At 40.0% G+C, this 25,933-nt stretch overlaps 3 protein-coding genes and 1 long non-coding RNA gene across 5 annotated transcripts in view; 2 read left to right on the top strand and 2 right to left on the bottom strand.

Annotated features, from left to right (window-relative positions):
* cpda (carboxypeptidase D, a) overlaps window positions 1–24,634 on the top strand; it is a 30,787-nt gene extending 6,153 nt beyond the window's left edge. The window contains exons 13-22 of one of the 2 annotated variants that reach the window (XR_005100025.1): window positions 54–249; window positions 388–523; window positions 613–759; window positions 1,284–1,382; window positions 1,823–1,887; window positions 1,998–2,129; window positions 2,216–2,401; window positions 5,000–5,102; window positions 6,014–6,308; window positions 24,621–24,634. Coding sequence is in view for 1 of the 2 variants with exons in the window: in XM_037268608.1 (XP_037124503.1) it covers window positions 54–249; window positions 388–523; window positions 613–759; window positions 1,284–1,382; window positions 1,823–1,887; window positions 1,998–2,129; window positions 2,216–2,401; window positions 5,000–5,102; window positions 6,014–6,240 (1,291 nt within the window). In the remaining variant the exon portion in view is untranslated. Of the gene's footprint in view, window positions 1–53; window positions 250–387; window positions 524–612; window positions 760–1,283; window positions 1,383–1,822; window positions 1,888–1,997; window positions 2,130–2,215; window positions 2,402–4,999; window positions 5,103–6,013; window positions 7,453–24,620 lie in introns of those variants that run through there. The other variant, XM_037268608.1, reaches the window with a different exon arrangement.
* Window positions 8,120–18,215, top strand: gosr1 (golgi SNAP receptor complex member 1). Its single transcript, XM_037268610.1, has 9 exons — window positions 8,120–8,221; window positions 8,562–8,673; window positions 8,996–9,083; window positions 9,783–9,890; window positions 10,012–10,103; window positions 12,940–13,014; window positions 14,827–14,856; window positions 16,004–16,086; window positions 16,512–18,215. The coding sequence occupies exons 1-9, from the start codon at window positions 8,134–8,136 to the stop codon at window positions 16,634–16,636; spliced, it is 801 nt and encodes a 266-aa protein (XP_037124505.1). The 5' UTR covers window positions 8,120–8,133; the 3' UTR covers window positions 16,637–18,215.
* Window positions 16,103–16,564, bottom strand: LOC119133000. The gene is made up of 2 exons (XR_005100027.1): window positions 16,325–16,564; window positions 16,103–16,279 (listed from the first exon to the last, which is right to left on the bottom strand). It is a non-coding gene; the product is annotated as an uncharacterized LOC119133000 (long non-coding RNA).
* On the bottom strand, window positions 17,680–25,089 carry trarg1a (trafficking regulator of GLUT4 (SLC2A4) 1a). The gene is made up of 3 exons (XM_037268611.1): window positions 24,231–25,089; window positions 20,005–20,131; window positions 17,680–19,273 (listed from the first exon to the last, which is right to left on the bottom strand). The coding sequence occupies exons 1-3, from the start codon at window positions 24,657–24,659 to the stop codon at window positions 19,263–19,265; spliced, it is 567 nt and encodes a 188-aa protein (XP_037124506.1). The 5' UTR covers window positions 24,660–25,089; the 3' UTR covers window positions 17,680–19,262.
* Window positions 25,090–25,933: the final 844 nt, after the last annotated feature.

The raw sequence follows: 25,933 nt of genomic DNA, 5'->3' as shown, positions 1-25,933 counted from the left end.
TGGACCGCATATTGTTACAATGCATTCTAAAAATGTACTTCATTTTCATTTAGTTTGGGCCACAGCGTTGAGTTTAGAACTATTTGGGCTCTGGAAATCTCCAACAACCCAGGAGTGCCTCAGCCCTCGAAGCCCAAGGTGCGCTTTGTAGCAGGGATCCATGGTAATGCCCCTGTGGGAACAGAGCTGCTTCTTGAGTTTGCTGCCATGTTATGCATCAATTATGGCAAAAACCTAGTCATTAGTAGGGTGAGTTTTTTCTTTTACTTTCGAGTGATGATATACTTCTCTTGACATGTATATCTTTAATACAAATCTCAACTCTATTTCAAAATGTTCTTTGTACAGACAGAATAATCACTCACTTGCTCACTTTTGCTCCCATAGCTCGTGAATGAGACAACTATTGTAATTGTGCCATCAATCAATCCGGATGGAAGAGAACAAGCGGTGGAGAAGCAGTGCACATCCACTCAGGGCTTCACCAATACTCATGGCAAGGATCTGGACATGGACTTCTTTGGTCAGTTAAATTTTTTTGTTTGACTGAACACTTTAGACATAGAGAAACAAAATAGATTTTGTATTTTTGTATGTAATGCCCCTTTTTAGGCAATGCATCCCAGCGTTTGGTGGAACCACAGCCAGAAACCAGAGCAATAATGGACATGATTTTAGATAAAGGTTACACGCTGTCTGTGGCCCTAGACGGAGGATCCCTTGTGGCTACTTACCCTTATGACAAGCCTGTCCAATCAGGTAACTCAACAGCCAGGATGCTCTTTAACTTGTGGAGGTTTCTAACGCTCGCCAGCCTTTGATACTCCTGAAAAAAAAAAAATACAGGAGCAAAGACAAAAATAATCTTTAAAGGCTCTCCGTATGATGCAGGATACAGCTTCAATAATTCACTTTTTGTAAAAACTGTTAGCTAACATACTGTCATTCCAAGTTATGCATTAATTTTGTGAAGCGAGGTTCTGTTATACATGCTCATTTTATTTCAGTTTCAATACAATTTCTATACTACATCCCTTATAGACTTATGTGAGATTAATAATTATTTCTGTGTCCTGATGCTACAGCAGGCTGTAGACGTTTTAGTTGCGTAACATAATTGGGTCACTGTGTCCTCACGGCCCAGATTCACTTGACAAGCTAAACAGAGAAAGTTACATAACTGCAAGTCTCAAAGAACTTGGATAAAGGTATCACCTGAATGCTGTTTGCTGCTTGGCATCATGAGAAAGAACTAATCTGTGGTTTTTTTTTTTTTTTTACAGTGGAGAATGAAGGCACTCTGAAGTACTTGGCCAGTGTTTATGCCAGCAACCATCCCAAAATGCACCTTGGCAACACTGCATGTTCAAATAATGGACAGAGTATGTTTTTCTACATCCTAATGACCTGCTTGTTTGTAGGAAAATGTGCAGGAAAGGGTCACATTGGACTATTTTCCAATTATGTGTTCTTGTGCCTAAGTGAGCCTATATGTCTGCAACTCTGCATACAACTACAGAAACCATAAAATTCCATCCATCCATCCAAGCTGAATTTTGCCAGGGTACACTCAGGACTACTTACCGACCAGTCACACCTGTAAACCACTTGTTCATTTTGCTGTTTGAAATAGTAAAAAGGAATTGGTAACTCGTTTTGTGCAGTAGCCCTTCCCAAAAATTATGTTGCACTAGATATAGTGCATCATTTTATCTCAACTGCATTTGTGAACGTACGCTACATGGTGGAATTGTATTTCTGTAATCGTTTATAAAGTGGAGGTTAAGACCTGGTGTCAGTGTTTTTCTTTTTTTTTTTCCAGCAAGCAACATTCCAGATGGAGTTATGAGAGCAGCTGAGAGACAAAGTCACATGGGCAGTATGAAGGTACGACCTCTTGTTGCTTCACATAAACATAAATGTTTTGAATTTATTGAAAAAGAAATTCCCCAACTTTTATTCAAATAGTAATATTTTTTGCCTTTGGGTGTTTGCAGGACTTCAGCATGGACTTTGGTCAGTGTCCAGAAATCACAGTGTATACCAGCTGTTGTGTGTTTCCTCCTACTGAACAGCTTGCCACACTCTGGGCAGAAAACAAAAGGCCTCTTCTGAGCATGCTGGTGGAGGTGCGCTGCCGGAATCTTTCTCCCCAAATGTATACTTTCTGTACACCTTTACTTTCAAATATATCCATTTTCCTACGTCTTTCCAGGTCCACAAAGGAGTGCGTGGAGTAGTGAGAGATAAAAGTGGGAAGCCCATTGTTGGCGCCATCGTCGTCATGAATGGGGGTGTGAGAGTCGTCACTGCAGAGGGTGGTTATTTTCGGGCCTTGCTGGCACCTGGCAACCATAACATCGAAGCTGTTGCTGATGGTTACCAACAGCAACGCCAAGAGGTACATGCACGCACACTTGTTACATTTGATACACTTTTAAAATCTAGCTGTATAGTACTGATGGTATAAAAATAATTTCCTGTGTTCTATGACTTAGAAGAAAGTAGACTATTTATACACAAGGGCAGAGCTACAGGGTGGCCATGGGTGACTGAAGCAATCCCATCTCACTCTGTAGCCACCCCTCTGGCTATTTCACATGGATTTTAGTATAGAACATTCAATGAAAAACATTACTTTCACTTCATAAAACAAAAAAAATAACAAAGCAAGCAGACATTTTTCATGGAATAAAATGCACTCTTACCAATCTTTCATAGACACTCATAATACAAGTAGGAACAAAAACACTTGAGTTATTGTAATTTTTCGAAATGATTTGAATGAAGGAGCCATTGATTGTTGTTTGCAAAATATGGGCCGTCTGTCACAATTGATCACTGCTTGACTGTTTGCTAGTGAATAAGTGCATGAGAGCAAAGTAGACTATGAAATGAGACACAAAAGCAGATTCTAGTGAATGAAGCGCACATTTTATTTCATGAAAGTCAGGCTGCAGATGGATGCACGCACGGCCACCCTTGGTCGACCCTCACTGAGTCACTGGCCATCCCACTGAAATATTTCTGCCTACGCCCCTGTTTATATTTAAATAAATATATGGTGTGATAAGAGGAGCCCCTCAGTATTACCATTGGAGTAAATAATATTCAAAAAATCTGCTTACTCATGAAGGAGTTTGGTATTAAACTTAACAGGTCACATTAAGTCTATATACACAATGATTCAATTTCTTTAAGTCCCCATTCTATTCCATCCCCCCACCCCCCTAATACAAAAAAAAAAAATTCATGCTTAGGTTAATTTTGTGTCGTATTGGTACACACTACTCCCTGATGGTCCAGTGGTTAGGATGCGGAGCTTTCACCGCCCGCGGCCGGGGTTCGATTCCCGATCAGGGAACCATATGCAGCCATAGGGGGGCACATGTCAGTGTCTCCACTGTGCTGGTCCCAAGCTCGGGTGAATGCAGAGGGTTGGGTCAGTAAGGGCATCCAGCGTAAAAACTGTGCCAAACACTTCTCATGCAAATCATCTGGACAAAAACAGGTGGTTTGCTGTGGCGACCCCTTCAGGGAAGTGATGAAAGGAGTCACCACATTGGTACACACAACATTAACTCCGAAGGTGTATTTTGGCCATTATGAACCCTCACGCATTTAAACTGCAGCGCGTAACCATTTTTAGCTTTGCAGCAAAACATGTCCAACAAATCTGTGAAAATGCAAGCAAAAAAATTGTTTAATATTTTGGAGCCGTGATTAAAAGATTGCATGCTTTATTTTGGAAAGCCTTCATTACAGTCGATGTCTATGCTGGGTGTTGTGCGAAGCAAACAAAAGCGCTCCACTACATTCACTGTTCCTTGTGACTCAAATATCTGAAGCATGGGGTAGCCCAGCTCTGTAAACAGGTGCTCCTTAATAGTGCGTCCCAGCTCCAAATTGTACGCTCTTGGCTTCCCACAAGGACTTCGGAGCAGAGGATCCACCAGTAAATGATACATGTTTTGATACTCTGCTACCGTGAAGCCATGGATCATTAAAGGTCCCGCTTCTGGTTCTGACTTATACGTCACAACACCGCTGGAGCAAATGTCGCTTTTTGCTTTGTCACTGAGAGTCACATGGAGGTCTGGAAGAATTGCAGCATTGCATTTATACCGGTTGTCCAGCGGTCTCTGCACACAATCTCCATCTTTCTGCTCATTCCACACATCCAAGTCAGTTTTAGGTGCCACCATGTAACTCCTTTCCTTTGTTGTTTCTCCGTATTTCTTCGGACATCTAATCCGCCGTCTCAAGCCATAGCAACTCATTTCATATGCAGCATCTCTAGAAGTTAAAACATATTTTTTTAATGGATACGCATCATGCAAATTAGAAAGTAAGATCAAGAGTTGCACTTACTTTTTTACATACAACACTTGGAGACTGTTTTCAGTCGGCATCGCTGAATCTTCACTTGGGATGCCCTCAGTCAACTTTTCACCATTATATTTCTTAAGCACTGAATAATTAAAGGATGAAAAAGACTGGTGGTCTTTGTATTTCATACAAAGGCTGAAGTAAAAGGTTGAGTAATGCAATGATTTTTTTTTTACGAGTGGGTTCTCAACTCCTGTTTGTCACCCATAAGGCAACTTGTTGGAGGTTGGGTTGAGTAGTCACACCTGCATAGGTGATTTTCTAATGAGGCAGCGTCATTGCTAAAAGAAGGTCAATCAGGTATCACTCTGCTTTTCGTTCGGGAGCAGTAAGAATCGAGCAAATGTTTTACCACGTGTGTTTTTTGCCACTCCCGCCCCCCCCCCCCCCTTTTTCTTCAACGGTGCTCAAAAATGCAGCAGTAGTTTAATCCATCCACAAAAACTTCTAATTGTGCATTTCTCACCCTTTTGTTAAAAATTGAACAGATGGGAACAAAATTAATACAATAATTATTGCCTGTATTTGTTTGTTTGGTGTGATGTGTTACAATTTGAAAGATTGCATGTCGGCTACAGTTTCAAGTCATTGTTGCCATGTCTCAACTCAGGTGGTGGTGTCCTCCTATGAAGCAGCAAGCTCTGTCATCATTGAGTTTGATATGGATCACAGCATCTTTGGTCTACCAAGAGAATTTGTGGTGGCCAGTGCAGGTAATCTTATTTAAACAGAAGTGTCAAGTCCAGGTCCACAAAGTAAAAACCAGCAGAAAGAGCATGCTCATGCGGCGCTCGTTTACCTGACTGCTAATTGGAAGTGCCTGTAGCTAAAGCCAATCTGTGGCAGGGTTTCTACTCTGGATGTGGATTTGGGACCTCTGCATGTAAAATTAACTTCTGGTTTACCACTGTGGACCCATTAGCATACAATGCAAGTGTATAGCATCATAATCATTGTCGAGTTACATGGTGGATAGGATGGTAAAAGATGGTGCGTGAGTGTGTATTGGATTTGGCCCAGACGAATTGGCTAAGATGAAATTCCAAATTTCAAAGCTTGACATGGAAGACCTAAAGAAGGGGACCTGAGTAGGGGTTACTTAAAAGTTACTGCTTCAAAATTAACTATTGGCAAAGGGGAATTTGTTGGTTGAACCAGTAAACCTCCATTTCCATTCCAAATTTCACCAGAAGATGGTGCCAAAGTCAGATTGACCTAACATAGTAAAAATTAATAGTTTAAAAAGTCATCGATTAGATGAAGACTTGTTCTGAAGCACAGCAACACACAATTTTGGAGTGTTATATTATTTCGTTTTGCTATAATATACTTTGAAACTGCTTGAATATTTTAGTTTGCTAACTAGGGAAGTCCATGCTCATCATTAGCTAATTGAATTTTACCCTATAAACGGAGAGCCGGTCACTTACATCAGATAAGTGCACGATTGACATCATTTAAAAACAAAATTAGATGAAAAGCCAAATCAAGGTAAAATGTTAACAAAAACAGGATTAATTATTTTATCCAGATTTGCAGGTTTTTAATTTTGTCCCTTCAGAATAGTTTCCCTGCTGCAAAATTGACATTGGTGCCCACCTGATTAGATCTCTTCTTTCTGCAGCTGCCTCCATGACAGCATTGGTGATAACGGCCTGCATCATCTGGTGTGTGTGCGCTGCCAAGTCCAATCGGCAAAAAGATGGCTTCCATCGTTTGCGGCAGCATCGAGACGAGTACGACGACGAGATCCGGCTGACGTCAATGGGCTCCAAAAAGTCTCTCCTTGCCCACGAGTTTCAGGATGAAAGTGAAAGTGATGAGGATACGTTATATGCCAACAAAATATGAAAGAGCCTCTGCGATGTTTATATTTTGCTTCTGCAAGATAAACCCCGGGATAGCAAGAATGTGGAGATGTTTTATCTGCCTCCTCATGAATGCACCAAGACTGAAACACGCTCTGTGACACTGATGGGTTTTTAAAACCTGCGCAGTTATTAATCTAATTGTTGCGCCATCATTGACAAAACGTTGCGGTCGTCTTTTGGTGCTCAGTCTCAACCTAAAGCTTTGATCCTGTGCGCCGCTCATCCGTCCCGCCTTTGAGTGCCCAAAGTTTTGGGGACCTATCAGCTTGTCATGGAAAAAAAATTAGAGCATAAAAGTACATATGATTTATTGTCCTCACCATCCTGTGTAAATACTATGTAAGATTGGTGATGACATTTTTCTATCTTTTTTTTTTTTTTTTTTTTTTTTTGGGAGCTTAACTGTGCAACAAAAATGTCCTGAGTCCCTGGAGGGTGGATCCACTTTTGTGCCTTGGCTTCTCTGGAGCAGCAATGTAGGAAGTAGAAAACATTTGGGCCTTCAAAGTTTATGATCCATCCTATTCTCAGTGGGTAGGAAGACATACAAATTAGACCCCTCTATTCTGATGTTGAACTATTCCTACGCTAATGATTTTGTTTTCCTCAAGGAAAAGAACGAGTTTCTCGAAAGAGTGTCAACATTAGTCCCAATCACTTGCACTGTAAATGGGGAGGAAAAAAAGAACTATGTCAAGGAACAAGCAAATCTTTTAACAAATGTCAAATGATGAATGTCTTTTATTTTTTAATGTACTGTTCCTTTTATTATGGATCTGTATGCTTGAGTAAATGGAAAATATGTCAAATTCTGTCCTCACTTTAATCAAGAATGTCCACATTTCTTTTGAACAGGAAAATGCCATAGCATTTGGCATCATAGAAAGCTCACCCTCAACCAAATCATTTACCTCACAATTTAGTTCCTTATGAAGTGGAACATACCAGAATTGTTCCGCTATAGCATAATATTTTCTTAAAGACTTGCCTTATTTTCCAGTCTCTAAATGTCTTTTCAAATGTAATGTTTTGGAATCCCCCCCCCCCCCTGTTCTTACCATGTCAGAATGAATATGCGTGTGCTTTGGGAAGTCTGGAAAGTCTTCCAATGTTGAAGTTTTATATAAACTGGAATGTATGTTTGTCACGTGTAAATGAAAGAATTGGTGAAATGTGCGTGATTTAATGTCAACACGAAGTTCTGTTGATTAATAATGTTAATCTGCCCCAAAACCTCTTGAGACAAACAATTTCCATTGCTTATTGTTTTAGTCTTGGTTTAAGAATGGATCATTTCTGGGGATGGTGAACTGATGCACAAAGTTCCTGTAACATTATTGCAGTTTGTCTAATGTCAATGACATTTTTTATACTAAAAAAAAAGGAAAGATCATCGTTGCCTGAGTTTTGAATACTCAGTGATTTGTGTCATGATGTAATAGGATAAATATTTTAGTTTTACTATTGCAGGGAAGACGTGTGTCAGAATTAACAAGTAGTGTCTTGTTTAGTGTTCTGGCAGACTCTACTTTAGTTCAGAATCACGCACGCGTGCTCATTTACAGTAGCACACTAAGCAGTGATTCCAGTGACATTTAAGCATACCATAAAAGATCAGAATGTGCTGCAAGGAATTATCTAAATAATCAAATCTAGGATTTTAAATGTGCCATGTGTATGAAGTTATCACCTAATAGTCCGAAAATTATTCCGTTACAAATGTATGGTTGTTTATCTGTCTATGTCAGCGGCGTACAGTGGCAGGCAAAATATTTAAACACTCTCCCACAAATTGCGAAACAGTACTGTTACTCATTCACTGGGAGTTGTGCTACTAAAAAAAGGTCGGCAGGGGGCGACATAAAATATTTGAATGGTGGTTGACGTGCCAAACCCGGAAGTTGGTGACGTCTCAGACAAAACAAAGATGGCAGGAATGGGAAGCAGTAACTACTGGGAAGGTAAGAGATAATAATTTAACTAAACTGTCAAAGGACTGTCCACTATTATTCTGTAGTATTAATATTTTTTGCTTCTTCTGCGGGTACTCCAACGTGTCGTTCACGCGTCTTCTAACCTGTCTGTCCACTGGCTAGCTAACCAGCCGCTAAGTAACTTCACGTCATCGCATCAACAGATTTGTTAATCGAGTTGTTACGCTCATGAAGATTTTATTTCGGATTTCTTTAATATAACCGATCTTAATCGATGTGATCAACTTGTCGTGGCTGTTTGTTTTGCCGACCCAAGCCAAGTAGCTTCGACTTTGAAACGATTTGCTGTGCGTGTCATGTGTTTTAGATCTTCGAAAACAGGCCAGGCAATGGGAGAATGAACTGGACCTGAAGTTGGTGTCCTTTAGTAAACTATGTACCAGCTACAACAGCCCAAGGGATGGCCGGCGAGGAGACACGTAGGCAATGATTATTGATATAAATAGGGGCTGTACTGGATCACAACACCATTCTGTTCCCATGTTTACATTGTTCTGACGTGTCAACGTGGCTCCTAGTCATGAGCGCAAAATGACTCCAATTAGTGTCCTGTATTGGGCTAATGGGGCCATACTTTACTCTGATTTTTTTAGTTCCATACAACTAAGCATTCGATGTCCAGTTTTAACTAAACCAGTGAACACATCAGCTCACCCTTTTTAGCATTTGATTAAGCCATTCATTTTTGTTGTTGTTGTTGTTGTTGTTTTTTTTTTTTTTACATTTGGCCTCTTCCTGTAGGTCAGACACCACACCGTTGTTAAATAACTCGACTCAGGACAGAATGTTTGACACCATGTCAGTGGAGATTGAACAGCTGCTGGCCAAAGTAAGTGCATTACCATTGTACTTGAAAGTCAACTGAGTGTGCACTATGCTTTAAATGCAATTTTGGGGGTAATTGCGTAGGAGAATCACAATTAGACACGGCATACAAATTCTGTTAATTATCGGCTAGTGAAATCACCTCCCATACTGTATATGCTATTTGCATGCCTCCTTTATATCCTAATTGTATTCAGAATTATTATTTATTTAATATTTTTTCATTAAAGTTAATGAGGCAACTTCTTTTAGACTGTTAACAAGAATACCTTAATAAAGACACAATTTTTTATTCTTTTTTTGTTCTTCTTCCAAGAAACCTAAAATTAGAATATTAAATTAGTCTGTCTGCAAGTCTCCTTGTGACAAAAACAAATGTCCATCATTATCATATTTGTAATTATTAATGAGAAAATTAAGCTGTTGTACGCTGTTGTATTTTTTTTTACTCTTTGAATTATGTTTAACGTTGAGCTAAAACACACCGACTTGCCCTTCCTTAAGCCACAAACCGGCAATTTTATAGGAGTAAAAAAAATACAATAGTTCGCTCAGAAGCATATTTGAAGCTTTATTTCCCCATAACTGTGACTGCAGTTAAGTGGATTGCTTTTACTATGTATTGTAAACAACTGCACATCGACTACCACGTTTTTTTTTAAAACAAATGTATATATTTCCGATCCCACCTTGTCTCTGTCAGCTGACGACAGTGAATGACAAGATGGCAGAGTACACCAATGCTCCAGGCGCAGCTTCTCTGAATGCCGCACTCATGCACACCCTCCAGAGGCACAGAGACATCCTCCAGGTTTGCCAACTCATTCATTCCTCATCTTCCTTGCTACCTGATTTAAAAGTTTCATCAGAGCCATTCTTTGTTCACATATTTTAATGATTTTATCCCTTGTCTCTAAATTTTCCCATCCCAGGATTACACACATGAATTCCACAAAACTAAAGGAAACTTCTTAGCCATCCGTGAACGGGAAGACCTATTAGGATCTGTCAGAAAGGACATTGAGTAAGTACCATAATTTAGTTTTTCCTGGTCCCATGTGATGAGTAGGCGACCTATAATATAATATGATCCACTTAAACATCAGCACTCAGTAATTTCACTGAACCAGTGTTGATGATAAAATTTTGCTTTGCTTGTGACTTTTGCAATTATTTGTTCTCGGGCTTTTGAAAGTCAATTTGACTCAATTTAAGGCAGCACTCTGCTAAGTGCAGTGAGTCATTGACCAACCCGTTCGTTACGTATAGACCCTTTCCAAAATAATAGAATATCATGGAAAAGTTTATAAAAAGTTATACTGTCATAGATTATAGGTTCAAGACCAACAATTTCAAGTATGACGTGTTTATGCTTACATAATTTGGACTATAAAACATGCAAAAACAGATTGTTGTTCTCTTGCAGCTTCTATGACACGTATTCAGATTGTTCCACTTTAGACAAGGAATCTGAATTGTGTCATTTGAACAAATCCTAAATCCATCTGTGTGGTCAGAGCACAGGAACCAAAATAACTCAACTGTTAACTCAAATAGTTGATGCCACTTGCTGGCATCTCTTAATTGCTTTTCGGATAGTTGAACCTTGCGTGGACCTGAAGGAAGAATTTTCTCAGCCTCTTTGCTTGGAGAAGTGTGTCCTGTCATCTGATTGGCTCAGCTGTTAGTCAGTATATTGAAATGCTCCATCACAGTATGACTCATTTCATTTGCTTTGTAATGGCTTATTGATCTCACGGCCACACGCATACGGTGAGCACTGCAGGATTCCTATCGATCGTCTCCATGCATTGAGTATGCAGACTTCCTGCCGCTGCCTCATACCTGCTTAAGGCTGATGCAAAAAAAAAGAAAAGTTCCAAGTTCTTCTTTGCTTTCCAAAACAAGGCCGTCTTCATTACAATTGATGATCATTACACACAAGAAACTGAATTAAAAGAACGATGTATCACCTCATAAACAAGTTTAGGTATGACACTGAACCTACTTAAGGCTCATTGAAGTTGAATCTAATGTAGACAGAATGTGTTATTTACCGGATGCTCTAACGATTGATGTGGGTGGCTGCGAGCAAGCGAACTATTTAAACTAAATGCTAGAAGAAATGTTTGCAAAATCATAAAATTTATTCTGACAAGATCCAACATAAGAGCCCAAGAGGGAAAAATGCTGCCCTTTGGTAATTTTAATCACACTGACATTTTACTTTAATGCTTATTATTGGGGTTGTGGTTTTCCATTTCATGGTACTGACCTGCATGGATGCTTTTGGTGCAGCTATCATTTAAACCGACAGGGGGCAGGAGATATCCTCAGAGACGCTTTAACCAAGATTGATGTTTAACAGTGCTCATATGGCTTATAAACTAGCCACAGTCTCGCCTATGTGAACAACAGTTTAAGCAAACACTGCACATTTTGAAGTTGTGGATTCTTATTGCAAAAGCAATTTTTGTACATGGGAGCACACGTACTGTGCATACTGATGTACCATTTCATAAGAACTCAGACTCCTGCCCCTGCTTTTAATGTCAGCTGCACATGCACAATTTTTTTTTTTTTTTTTTAAATAAGCCTTGCGTTATCCCTGCTGCTTACGACTGCACATGCACAATTTGCTGCTTACGATGAGTGCACTATACCATTGTACTTCCAATCAGCACCTTTGGAGGGAGCACTGGGAATTAAATGGCTGCATTTGTTCTTCAGTTACATGTTTTTTTGCCGCCCCCTCTCACTGCCTCCTGCTCTTCATCGTGTTCCTTCTCCTTGTGAGGGTGGGGCTGAGTTAAATGACTAGAAAACCAATGAGAGCGCAGCAGCCAGCATCTGTTACTAGCTCCTGAAAAATGAGTTGCATCAAAGAAATGGGTGTGTGATGTTCGCTTTGCGGTCGGTGTAATAAACCATTCGCTCACATTCACTAATGGAAAACTGAGCCCTCTTTATCATTGTATTATGGTGGCGCTATTAAGCATTTGCATGGAATTAAGTGTGTCTTAATTTGTTACCAGTAAAATGTCTTTGCATTTCATCATTGATTCATCTTTTGTTACACGTTTGCAAACGCCCTTTGGTTGGCTAAAAATGTTTGGCCAAGTGAGCTTTGCTTGCGCTACATTTTTTTCCATTTAGTACAAGGTCTGCACTGTCCTATTATCACCATCCTGTTAGCTCAAAGTTCTTTTAAAAAGCTTGCACAATTAACTTTGTGAACATTGCAGTTATTTTCCATTTCTATAACTCCAGAATTTTTGCAGCGCTACTCTCTTTGGAACCACTCATTTGTAGTTTTAAGTCATGGGCTAATGCAAGTGGATTTTTCCTCCCACTGCTGCTTCACATTAAAGCCTTTCAACTGGTGAACCACAGGAAGCCTTTTAATGTAAAAGAGATGAAAGGAAATGATGTGGTATTGGCGCCCGGGATTACAAAGATACCGGACGACACAAAAGTTAGGCAAAAACTAACAATGATGATGCAAAATTTAGTTGGAGCTTACCAGTACTTGAAATGTTGCCATGCACCGTTTTTACCATTCAACAGTTTTAGGATTCACCTTCAAAGATTCACAAAGTCATCTTCTTGACCCCACCCTGAAGTGATTTAAATGCCTCTTAACTTAATTATTCAAAGCGTCACCATTTGGCAACAAGAAATGGCTCTCAGTAGTGCAACAGTCAGCCTAATGTATCTTTGGTAGTCTCGGAGAGATGTTTGGGGATTTAAACATCTGCTCCATGCTCCTCATCATTACTCAAAGCAAGAAAACCTAAGAGAACGGTTATAATTTGTTTCTAACCTGTATGTGTTTTTTCTTTTCTTTTTTTTCTTTTTAGAATGTATAAAAGTGGTTCAGGTGTGAACAACAGAAGAACAGAGCTGTTTCTGAAGGAACATGAGCACCTGAGAAAGTAAGTTGTCTGACTTCTCAGTTCTCTTGTGCGAGACGAAATTTGATGTCAGGAGCGCACACTAAAATGAGAGCCAAATGAGCAGATTGACAAACACGTATAACAAAAAGGCAAGCAGAGGCATCATTCAACAAAATACAAGTTAACTTGCGTTTCAGAATGTAGAGTATGGTTATTTATAGGAATGAATATCGACCGTACTTGTGTGTTTTTAAATTCGCATATTGCAAATTTGCTGGACAAGAATGAGTGATTTTATTCAAAGTGGCTGGCATTCTGTTTGCACCAACAACCACAAAGGGGATGCCTCTCAACTGCACACACATTAAACTCATGTTGCCCTTGAAAGAAGACAGGAAGTTTCTGGAATGGTATAATTAGGATGTGTTGTGGTAGTATTCTCTCCTATGAGTGCCTTTGTGGTAGAGTAATATTGCCAGTTAACGTTATTCTCCTTCAGCATTTGGTTTTGGGTTGCTGGAAATGACCGATATACTGTATGTAGCCATCTTCAATATACTGTAATAATCAATAGTCTCAGTTAGGGCCCGATTGATATGGATTTTTTTAGATTCGGATAAATGACAGAATGAAATTCCAATAACTAATTAATTGGCCAATTTAAAAAAAATAGATTCTTTTTTTTTACAATTTTTAGTTATGTGTTATGTTTGAACGACATTATCTTTGTCTTATGTTGTAATGTGTTAATGTATGAAGATAAAAAAAAAAGACTATGGCACGAGTCAAAAGAAAATGATGCACCTTCTTTCCCTCTGTGCATGCTAGTCCAGTATATCTCATATTTGGACAAATTAAATGTTCCCACTGAACTACACCCTATATTACAGGGCTTCCCCTGATCAAAGCTGGGAGAGGAAATAGAGTGGAGCTGTATATTAAGTTAAACTTCATTGATTGACACTTGATAGTATTAGAGCCATCGCATCGGCAATAATGCCTGGAGAGAAATGTTGAAATTGTGATAGTGTGAGTTTCATTTCTATTGAACAAATGTGCATTATGAATCTGAACTACGAGTTCAGGAGATAAGTTCCTTTGTAATGTCCAGCTCCCTTGCGATCCAAGGACAAGCAGTATTGAAAATGGATGCATGGGTTTATAGCAAACACGTCGATTCTCATGTAACAAAAACTTCACAATGTCTTCTTTCCCCCACCATCCGTATATCAAACCGAGCTCTATCACCGGGCTCTAACTTAGTAACAAGCTAGCCAAACAGCAAACTCTTTTACTGTAAAAGCTGTAAAAGATGTTTCCTGTCTTTAATGGTGAGATGGAAACGGGAGAGGCCTGTAGGCTGTAGCATTTAATTGCTTTCCAATTGACATTAGTCCAGTAAGCAAAACCACACATTAAACCCTGACTGTGAAGAGTTTTTGAAAGTGCTCATCAACTACGGAATACAGTCTCTTTGCTTTCGGCTTGTTTGCTTTACTTAAGGAACATTATCCATATTGACTCAGATTATGGTATAAATTGGTATTTTTTCCCAATATACACCAAATGAGTGTGTACTGCATGTTTTTTTTTTGGTTTTTTTTTAATTCACTGCCATCACCTACAAACAGTTTAGTTTGGAGCCCCAAAAATCGGCTATATGTACCTTCACTATGAACAGGACCACAGCAACACATTTCTATAATTTGGATGTGAAAGCTAATGTTTAGAATGTGACTTTAAAAATAAAAACCTCTTAACTGTGTCTCTAGGTAAATATAGGTGTTTTGTTCTTTTTAGCGCTTGCATCGCCTTGATAACCGATAATCATGTCTTTCTTTCCATGTGTAGTTCCGATCGGCTGATGGATGACACAATAAGGTGAGAGCTGTCATTTTCCTCCATTGTGATATTTATCTGCTGCTGCCACATCGAGGCTAATAGTCACTTATGGACACATTTATTGGGGTCCTACTGTTAAAGAAAGAAAATACAAATGGTCACTTGAATTCCTATTTCCCTAGACCCGAAATGCCACTGGGCATTGGTCCTATATTTAAACATATAAATCTATTGAACAAATTTCTATCCTTAAAGAGCTATTCATGGAATCTGACATGCTTTTAAAAAGCTCAAATGATGTCAGTCCCCCCCCACCCCTCTTGTCTTCTATTTTCCAAAGTAGGACTAGAACAAGTTTTGTACAGAAATGCAGAATTGCCAAAGTGTAGTTTTTTAGCCCGTTGCAATCTACTCAAACACAACTCAAGTTGTGTAGATGAGCCTGAGGGTCGTAATGGCATCCGCTTTCTAAATGCTGCCCATTCAATAAAGTCTGCCCTGGTAATGAATTGCACTTTTACCTTAAATGCAATAAACAACTTCTGTCATTTTGTTTTTTTCCTCTCAAGGTATCATAAATTCTTCCCCAGTCTCTTGCTCCTTTTTCCTCCCCTCAGGCTGGCCCAAATTGCAAATATATTGGTTCTTGTCAACAATGGCTCCTCTGGGACTACCTGCTACTGCAGTCTCTATCAATGTGCAAATGGTGACCGATTGCAGAGAAAGTGCAAAAAGAAGCTTGAGCTCTAATTTCAATGCGGTTGTTCATGTCGAAAGAAAGACCATGGGAAGTTGCTGCAGTCAGCAAGTGTTTGTACCTGACTGAGGAGAACATGATCTCTTCCTTCACATCGCTCGGGCGACTTAACAGTCCCCTCAGCAACTTCCACCCTGAAGGAGCCGCGTGGCTGGTATGTGCGGGTCAACTTGAAACGCCGCGTGGCAAATGAGTAAAGTGTGAAAAGATATCCGTCACTTTAGTTTCTATGCCTGCCGAGCGAGGCTGCCTCGCTGGGATGGTTGGAACGAAGTCCGCTTGCTGTGCATCCCTCCTAGCATTCAAAAGTCAACATGGGTTGCCTAACATTGGAAAGACTTATCGCATGAATCCTTTGGACAAAATGCCAGGATGATTTGTGCTGATTCACTTTTCTATCATCCATATCATCTGCCCTTGTCTTTGTAGCATTGCCATGGCAACCAAGGAGAATATGACATCCCAAAGGAGCATTCTGAAATCCATACAGAGCCGAGTCAACACGCTGGCCAGTATCCTTTTTTTTTTTTTTCTTTTCATCTCCACCAAGCTTTAAAGACGGAGCCATCTGTTTCCACCACTGTTGGTTGATCTGTGTGTATTTGGATAATGCTAGTTCTGTTGTGGATAGGTGGCAGACCCTCCTTGCTTTCCTTCAGTGGTTGTTTGTTTCTATATGTGCCTTTTTTGTGATGGGCAGTCTGCCTTTCACCCAAAGTCAGCTTGGATAGGCAACTAGCGGCAGGATACAGGCAAGACTGTGTAGAACACAGAAGCAAGAACTGTTTATTTTCTCTCATTGGTCTCAATGGACACGTATTTCATAGCTCTCTCCTTGGACCCGAAAAAGCAGCTTTATTTTCATTTTATTTCCACGCTTTGCCGCAATGTGAATATAATTGCTTTGGTGTTGTCCTTAATTTTTTGCTCTCCTAAGACCGGTTCCCAGCTATCAACAGTCTCATCCAACGAATCAACCTCCGGAAGCGACGGGACTCCCTCATCCTCGGCACTGTGATTGGCGTCTGCACCATTCTCCTCTTGTTCTACGCTTTTCACTGAATATTTCAAAGGAGCCAATAGATTGGCTCGTTGTTGTATAGGACTCCCTGAAAAACGGCTCGGTGATTGAGGACCCTGGAGACTCCTTAGCTCGAGGATGTAAGATCTGTCCAACATGATCTACTGAACTCATATCTTGCTGTGGGACAGATGGACAGCTTACTGGTGGGTGGAATATTTTCCTGCTACAAGACAAAGGAATAAAAAAGTACTAAAAACTTGTATCATAATAATTCCCTTCAAGAAACCATGTGCTGAGAAATTGGTGAACCGTTGGAATATGATCATGTTTTTTTTCACATTTTATTTGAATGGTTCTTTTTAATTGATGTGCAAATTGGACATGGGTGTTCATGTGAGTTAATAAATTATTCATATCCATTTGATGTGCAAATCAAGACGGCCTCAAACTTGAAGGTGTTTTTTTCCAAGTACATATATGATATGAAACATCGAAACACTGCAAGCTTGGACAATTTGGAATTTTAGTTACATTTTCAAGGAAACCTCTAAAATCGTGTCACATACATGTCAGTCATTAGACATCACACAAGACGGTGACCGATAGTTATTTGTTTTTATGTTCTTATTCAGGAATGAAGTAATCTGAATGATTGCAATTCAGCTCCACATCAACACAAACTGCATCCACAATAAGGAACACAGTAAATAGTGCTCAATGTTTTTAAATGCTCATTAATGTTGAGCTTGTATATTGGATCTCATTGTGCAAATGTTCTTTATGAAGTGGCCGATGAGTGTATATACGTGTGTGCGTGTATTTGCATTTTGCAAGTTGTACATAGGTGTGAATATGAGTGTGACTTTTTGACGATGGATAACAGTTTAAGCAAAGCTATACTTTTTATTTTACATTTTTGATCACTATTTTTATCTTATTTACTGACACATTCCAATCAGCCACTGGAAATTTTGCATTACAATAGACAGCTCAACATTTCCTTTAAATGAGAACGGAAACGCCTGTTTAAAGTATTTAGCATGTAAACTTAAGACCACAACAACGCCAAGACACAAAATCGTTAGCCATGCATGGTAACATTTATTCCAAACATGCAAAATGTACACCACAAAGATGAAACCGGAGACATTCATTACATTGGGATAGTAATACGTATAAAAGTAAACCAACTGCTGAACGAATTCAGTGTAATGTTGATAAATGCTTTTAGTTCCGATGTTAATTGTTTTAAGCTTCGTACTAAACAAAGGCAATCATTGGATTGGCTGCTTATGATTGTTTTGATGAAAATAATCTGTAAGTAGTCATGTAGCCAGAAAGTGAAGATGTTGAACTTGGAAGGGTCAACATTGTCTGTCTGGAATGAGTTGCATAGTTTTATAAATATGATTTGTAAGCATCTGACATTATTATTCCTGCAGAAAATGTGAATGAACAATCTTTGTGTACCAAAGTTTGAGCCTATGCTTGTATTTGCTATGTCAGTGTGGCAGCCTTGTGTGTGTGTGTGTGTGTGTTCACAGTGTACGACACATTATCTGTTAAATTTGGATTTTAAACTTTAAATAAACCACAAAACTGTCTCTTACAAAAAAATGTATACAACATGCATAAATATTGCATATATTTCCCCTTATAAATACATTTCATACCAATACAAGGATCAGGTAAAACATTTGCTGAAACAATTATAACAACAATCGTGATGTAGCGGTGATGACGGAAGACAAGTAGAAAGATCGTAAACAGATTAAGGGCACAAGGTGAACAACTGGAGCAAAAGATTCAAAATGGGCACAACCGTAGTGTGCTGGAGGATTAGGAGTGTGGTGCATTGGTGTGTTTGCTAGTACAAAGCAGCATAATGATGTAATATTTCATTAACATTTTGCAAAGATTAAGGTGGACGGGTTTGGGTTACAATTCAGTCAGCTGCACTCACCTTCTTCATATTACTATTCATTCTTTTGGACTGAAAAACTGGGAAAACAGTCAATAATACACAGGCAGAATTTCCACTTCCCTGTTGAGGCATGCAAATATTCTCACTGTTGAAAAAAAATGGTGAAAGAAAAATAAAACGTTCCAAATGTGTCCTCTTCCGGGTTCTTTCACTCTCCCAGCTTGACATTACAAAAATGGACATCTTCAAAAGTATCCACATTTCAGTTGTATCGGCCTTCGACGCAGCAGCAAATATATGAGGATTATATGGGAGCTGTCCAAATGTGGAAGTCCAAACTGAAAAAGTGTTCAAGCATCCCATCACAGCTGTAGAAAAAGTCGTCCGTGATAAGTCATCCTCTTCATTCGTTTATTCCAAAATCCTTTGCAAATCCATACATATCAAAATCTTTCAACGTTGCATCAGGATTTGATCATTCTTTCACACATTTTTTTTGGTTAGTGGAGTGTAATGCATGCATTTGGGATTCCTGTCTGCTTTCTGCGGCAATACCAATCTCAGGAGCGTTTGCTTTCTGAAATTCAGGATGGCATAATTACAATATGGTAGAAGTAGAGAGGTACAAGAGAGGATCATATTTTGTAGATATAGATTTTTTTTTGTTGGAATGGGCTTTTTTGTTGCATCCGTGGTATGGCCTTCACGGATGTTTTGTTTTTCCCTTCAGGTCGTCCGTGTCAGTTGATTGCTGCCAAAGACATAAGGAAGGGTGGGAGGGGAGAGCTTTAAGTTGGTTATTGTAGGTAACTGCACATTCAGCCCATTGCACTGTGCTGTATCAAATACCGACGTACACACACACACACACACACACACACACACACACACACACACACACACACACACACACACACACACACACACACACACACACACACACACACACACACACACACAAGCAAGCATTGAAATGTGCTGAGTTTGAACAAAGAAACATGCTCATGCTGGTCATATAGCTCACCATGTTGTCATAGCATTTGTAGTGCTGTGTGCGCACACATTTGTGTCTGGTCTGTTGTGACCATACACATACGTCAATTGTATTTTGGAATTAAATGTAAAGAGACTTTCATGAATATGACACAGTGGAACCTCTCAAGTTGGATAACCCTGAAGTGGTACATTTCAACATGGGATAGAATCGAACAAATAGCTTGCATGATGTGATGCCTGGCTTTTGCAAATCATGTGAGCTGTTTGTTTTTCTTTGTTAGCTTTTGTGTGTGTTAATCAGGCGGTAACGAAAATGGCTCATTAAGAACCTTAAAAGTGTTTTCAAGCACTGCGTGTATGCATAGTAAAAGCGTTCTGAGGATGACAGATTGAAATGGAAGTTTTAGTTATTTTGTTTTTATTTTGTTTTCTAAATTCTTAAAAAGTGGAGTTCACCCAGTTTTCATAATAGTGGTTTTGTAGTACCTGAAAGCGAGACAAAGACAATGATGGCGACCACACCCAGCACGATGGAGACGATGCTGAGCAGACGAGCCAGTCGACCCAGCCGTCTGGCCCCGTCCACGTCCCCCGCCTGGAGACTGTTTCTAGACTGGTGACACACAAAAATATATTTAACACAACAGGCAATCCAACCCCCAACCCTGCCCAAAAAAATGTGCAAGAATCATACAAATCATTCTGCAACTGTATGAGAACGACTGGAAGGAACTGTCCTTGGTGCTTAATATTTAAAGATAAAGGCTGGTGTATGCACACCACAAAAAAACTTTGGGGAATGATCAAGAACGGTCAAATATGACATATTTTTAAAGACACATCCTGCACTCGCTCACCCCTAGCACTGCAATGTGAATGGGGCATAGTCAGTCCCAAGGGAGTATGTATTGATCCAGAGTCAGCGCACACACACACCTGCTTTTGCTGCACACATTCTTGTGGCTGCAGCAGAGGAAGGCAGCTAAGTGAGTAAATGCTCTTCTCTCTTGTCATTAATAATGAACAAGCAGCAGCCTGGCTTGAGGGGAGGGACACAGCAAAGAGCTGGTGTGCGTCTGATGCAGTCGTTTTGGATTTTCAATTCAAAGATGATGTTTTAAATGCACATTTTGTGTCATGATCTTTGTGTCCTGTAGTCTTTTAGTCTCCAAAAACATCTGCGCAGAAATTTGATTAACCATACTTCATCTTCGATTAAGAACAATTTGCACACACAATGTTGTGTATAGTTTTGGAGGAGGACCCAAAATTGGTTATCTCCTGGCACTTTGCTCCGACTGGGTGTTGAGCAGCCTTGAGAGGCCGCTGGGAGAGCTTTTAGACTCAACTGTTGTTACATTAAAATCGACATTAAAATTGCAAAGCACTCAATGCAGCCGGATGATCAAATCCGCTCGGCACTCCATGGCACCGCTCTCATTCCTGGGGCAATAAAATGCAGTGGAGCTCATAAATTATAATTGGACAGACTTTTTTGTGGTGCCTGGGAGGGACTGAGTCAGCTCCATTCACACCATTTGCTCCCATTCTCCATCTCACCTCGTTCTATCCATGCACTCCATGCATACGATCAGATTTTTTTTCTGTGAAAAACTCAAACCCCTCTGAGCAATTATCACAGCCTCACATCAAGTCAGTGAAAGGCGCTTAAAAAGTGTCAGAACGGTAAATAATAACCATCCTCCATTAGGCCGAAGCCAAACAAATTAAATGACAGGTTTGTTTCGATGATCAAGTTTCACGCTGTTCTGGTGCAAGATATCCACTTAGTAGAAACTTTTGAGATGTCAAAACGAATTGATAATGGTAATAAAGTGCAATTAGTTGCCATTCTAAAAGTTAATTTAACAAGAATATCTCAGCAGTAGTTGAAGTCATCACAAAGTGAGCAACCGAGTGGAAAAACACTTTCTAGCATGCGATGAGCATGAACGCACACATCTTGGTCCATCCATCACCAGCAAATCTGCCGAGCTTGCACTAGCGCTGCTGCAGTTCGGCCCTTGCCATTATTGGGATTGTCCGGTGTTGGCCGTAAAAATCCATTAGGCCTGCATCGCTAATCCTGTAATTGGCTGCACATCGTCCGTGTTAGCCAGCCACAAGCCTTCGCCAACGCAGCATCTGTCCGAGATCTACCCAATAGCAGTTTGCCGGTTGTCCAGCTGATAAAAACAATACCATTTGTTGTGTCACGTTTTTTTGGGATGTGTGTAATAAAATCTTCAAACATTAAAAATCCCGGCAATCCATCTTTATACGCTACACTTGTATTAAAATACAACCACCAGGGGACAGTATAACATTGTTTTTTCACAGAAGATAAAGACTATATGCCTGTAAGACCTTTTCTGTCTACATGTCTTGCTCAACTGTTTGTGTTCAAATTTTTTTTTTTGCTTTAAAAGTTAGACAACCACATGGATGGATGGATGGATGGATGGATGGATGGATGGATGGATGGATGGATGGATGGATGGATGGATGGATGGATGGATGGATGGATGAAGTTGGCAGATGTCCTAAATAAAAACTGGCGGCAGGAGGGATCTCATTGATTGACAACCTTGCTGGGGCCTGAGAAGTGCACTGCGCTTCAGTGCAGAATGGAGTGTTCGCATTAGTCAAACAATCTGTAGGTGTCAAGTGTGCTATGAATTTCCTTGGGTGTGCCATCGTAAAAATATTTTTCATAGTAGGCTAATAGACTATTGAGGGTTTGTTTTCTTTTATATATATTGACTTTCCTTAGTAAGCGAGTTATCAGGGTCATGCCAAAACAAAGCTAACTACAGTAAATACTATAACATGCTGATGACATCTCCCTTTTAATGTTTCCAGGATATTTGAGCCCCTTTTCATGCAAATTACATCATTTCGATTACTCACGAGCAGCGTTGTAAACCTGTTTTCTCTCCCTGGTTCACTTGATCTTACATTATCTAATTCAATTCCCGTGATGGGAAGTGCACCGGATCCATTTGGTGTTCCCCTCACACTCATTGTCCTTGCGAAGAAGGCAGCTTTGGCCCCGGCATGTTTATTGCTGCCACACCGTACGCTGCAAACTGCCGCAATCCGCTCTCTGCAGCAGAGTAACTAAATTGACTTCTCTCAGCGTCTATTGAATTAGTGTCCGGATCTTGTTTCCGTCTCCTTTACTCTGCGTCTCTCTGTCAATACCTCCCGCACTTCCTCTCCCACATATGCATGCATACGTATATTCCAAGTCATTAGCAAGTGTTCAACGAGTGAATGTCAGTGAGTTCATGATGAGGTTACTTGATGATACCTATTTATTTGCTTCTGTGTTAACTCATCGTCAACTTCGAGCTTTGTATTTTCAGAAAGCCTTTTGGAGGTAGATTAAAAAATGTTTGATGCCTCTTGGAGATTTGTATTACCTTTGCTATGACATCTCATACCACAACACTATGTCACAGTTAATTTGACCATGACACACATCCTCTCTACAGCAGACATGACATCTGTAGAATGAAGATTCATGAAGACTAGATTAAAGTGCTGCTGTCTGCAGTACGGAGACAAAACGCTGCTAAGCATTCAAAACTGCCTAATCATGTTTTTGTGAATGCATGGCGGTCCACTGACAAGAGAGTTGGAGAGAAGAACAATAGAAAGGAGTTGGACAGAAGGTTTTGACGTTGTGAGGTGATCAGGACTAAGTATAGTGACCTCGTAATATTTAATAGATTACCGTAATTTTCGGACTATAAGTCGCGGTTTTTTTCATAGTTTGGGTGGGGGGGCGACTTATACTCAGGAGCGATTTATATACATATATATGGTTTTTTTTCACTTTTTTGGGCATTTTATGGCTGGTGCGACTTATACTCCGGTGCGACTTATAGTCCGAAAATTACGGTACATCCATTCCATCATTTTTATTCATTCTTATCCTCATTAGGGTTGTGAGAGAGTTGTAGCTTGTATATATGTATACTGAGTTTGTGTGCATGATTGAATTTTTTGCTTCTTTCCTTCCTTTATCCAATTCCTTTTTGAATTGTCTACACTGTTTGTACTATGTGTCCTCTCTGCATCCATTGCAGCCTGGTCATCCTGGAAGAGGGATCCTCCCATCTGTGGTCTCTTCTCAAGGTTTCTCATTTCCCCTAGTTGGAGTTTTGAGTTTTTCCTTGCCCTCCTGGGAGTTTAAGATCAGGGGATGTCTGAGAATATTTGTCATTTTTCACACGTCCTGAGTGTTGTTCGTCACCTAAATGTTGGACAGAGGCTGTGATGTACCGAAGTCAAATTCCTTGTTTGGCACGCTCAAACATGGCGAATAAAAATTCTTGAATCTTGAATGATTGTACAGAGCTGTCAGTCATACTCAAAACATTAGAATACAGTAGTAACATTTCGAGTATGACTGCATGTGGCCTACATGATGAGTTCACTTTTTGCCCTGAGTCAACTGGGATAGGCCCCTACGGACATGCATAAATGTAAATGACAATACTTGTATTTTGCATTCCATTTAAACAGCACTATTCTCAGCATTAAAGTCGATTTTTATTTTTTATTTTTTTTACAAAAAAAGATCAATAAAATTAAATTCCTAGCTCAAATAAAAATGAATCAAAAATTGTTCCGGTATAGTAATCTGAAAGTCGTTTCATGTCGCTCCACTGGTTGCTTTAGTGACATTTTTTTTGTTCACTCACCATGATGGAGTAGACGAGGGCCACGATGCTGACGGGCCACACGGGGAAGAAGCAGGAGATGATGACGAGGATCAGGTAGTCTCGGGGCTTGGGGCTCTCCTGCACCGCGGCGTTTCCGGTGGACGAGCGGCTCAGGCTGACTTTGGACGGGGAGAGGGGCGTGGCGACGTCCAGCTGCCCCGCGGAGCCTGATCTCACGTTCAGCTCGTGGCCGTTGACATCCGCCTCCAGCCCCTTGGTCTGGTTGTGGTCCATGTTGACGGAGAAAGACGAAGACATCTTGAGCCCATGGCCCGCGGGCTCGCTGGTGACGGCCAGCAGCTTCTCAGTCTCCTGGAAGTCAGCCAGCTGAGCGCCACCTTCTCCTCTTCCTCCACCACCCTCTCCAAGGTTGGACTTGAGGAAGTCGTTGTCCGTATTGATGGCCATGCTCGCCTCGATCACGTATTGACAAAAATTGCTTCTTGTTTGTCTTTTCCCGAGTTTAATCTTGATTATAGGCCATTATTAGGGGGAAGTTTTTAAATTATTTCTGACTGTGAATTAAATCCTCATAGATTAAAAAAAGTCTCGTAGTTCTCTTACGAAGTTGCTTTGAAATCGTCCACTTGTCACTTTGCTTCATTCACATCCACTTGAATTACTTCCAAGATGACAAAAATGTTCTGGATCCAATGAGGAGCAAACAAAATGGAGCTCCATCCAGTCCTGCTCCAATTTCTTCTTCTCTCACTTCTTCCCTTTTTATTTTTATTTTATTTTAAATAAGAGAAGACTAAGGTGCACCTTCTATCTTCCACCGAATGCCGCTCTGACCTTCTAGTCCTTCCACCCTACTCACGCTGAGGCTTGCAAGAGACTGGACAAAACCGTTGTCAAGTTACACAAGCGCATAGTTTCCGTTTCCGGAAAATAAAATTGTACACATCTTATCCGTTAAAAAAATCCACGTTTACCATATAAAAGGCTATATTAAACTGTATATTCGTTTTTTTCTTTTAACTATTTCCTTTTATAGATCCCATTATTATTATTATTATTAATAGTAATTATAGGCTGCTTAATGGCCGAGAGAAAGGCTATCAATAAAAGGAAATAGTTATTTTAAAAATAAATATAAACAAAATTATATGGTAAAAGTGGGTTTTTAACGGACACAAATATATGCAATTTCAATATTTATATGGTTTAAGTTCAATTTTTACATCCTAAATTTGACGTCCTAAATTTCAGTGATACTGTTTGTAGCATTCAAGTATGTGCTTTATTTTGAAGGTACTACTTTCTTACTTCCACAATGAATCTCCATATCTCTGTCTAACTTGATGCTGCTGATGTTGATTGAGCAAAGCAGTCTCTCAGGGAGTTCACTCCCCCCCCCTTCCCGACACACGCACACACCCTCCTCCCCTCCCTTTCTCAACATCAGCACCAGTGTTTTATGGAAGGCTTTGTGCTGCTATGCAGAATTTACTTTCCGTTCATGTTCCAATGGCACAGTGTTTTCATGTCATAAATCATCAGCACACACAAAGTTTGCCTTAGAGTTCTGGATAAAGCTTTGCGTAGAATGAATAATTCTCATGCATCAGAGGACAATGGCGATTATGAGCTGGGTGGGAATTTCATGTTAAATGACCATCCACTGTGCATTTCCCCCCAGTAATCCACGCCCATTGGATTTCATCATTATTAGACCTCTG

Source organism: Syngnathus acus, chromosome 13 (genome assembly GCF_901709675.1).
Source record: "Syngnathus acus chromosome 13, fSynAcu1.2, whole genome shotgun sequence".
Taxonomy (NCBI): domain Eukaryota; kingdom Metazoa; phylum Chordata; class Actinopteri; order Syngnathiformes; family Syngnathidae; genus Syngnathus; species Syngnathus acus.
This window is presented reverse-complemented; position numbering and strand designations above follow the sequence as displayed.

Bases quoted from the DNA above. Each gene is read 5' to 3' on its own strand.
- trarg1a (XM_037268611.1), bottom strand. From the start codon at position 24,659: ATGGCCATCAATACGGACAACGACTTCCTCAAGTCCAACCTTGGAGAG. The intron at 20,132-24,230 runs GTGAGTGAACAA...GTGTGTCACCAG, and splicing joins CCCTCGTCTACTCCATCATG to TCTAGAAACAGTCTCCAGGC.
- gosr1 (XM_037268610.1), top strand. From the start codon at position 8,134: ATGGTGGTTGACGTGCCAAACCCGGAAGTTGGTGACGTCTCAGACAAA. The intron at 9,891-10,011 runs GTTTGCCAACTC...TTCCCATCCCAG, and splicing joins GGCACAGAGACATCCTCCAG to GATTACACACATGAATTCCA. The intron at 10,104-12,939 runs GTAAGTACCATA...TTTTCTTTTTAG, and splicing joins TCTGTCAGAAAGGACATTGA to AATGTATAAAAGTGGTTCAG.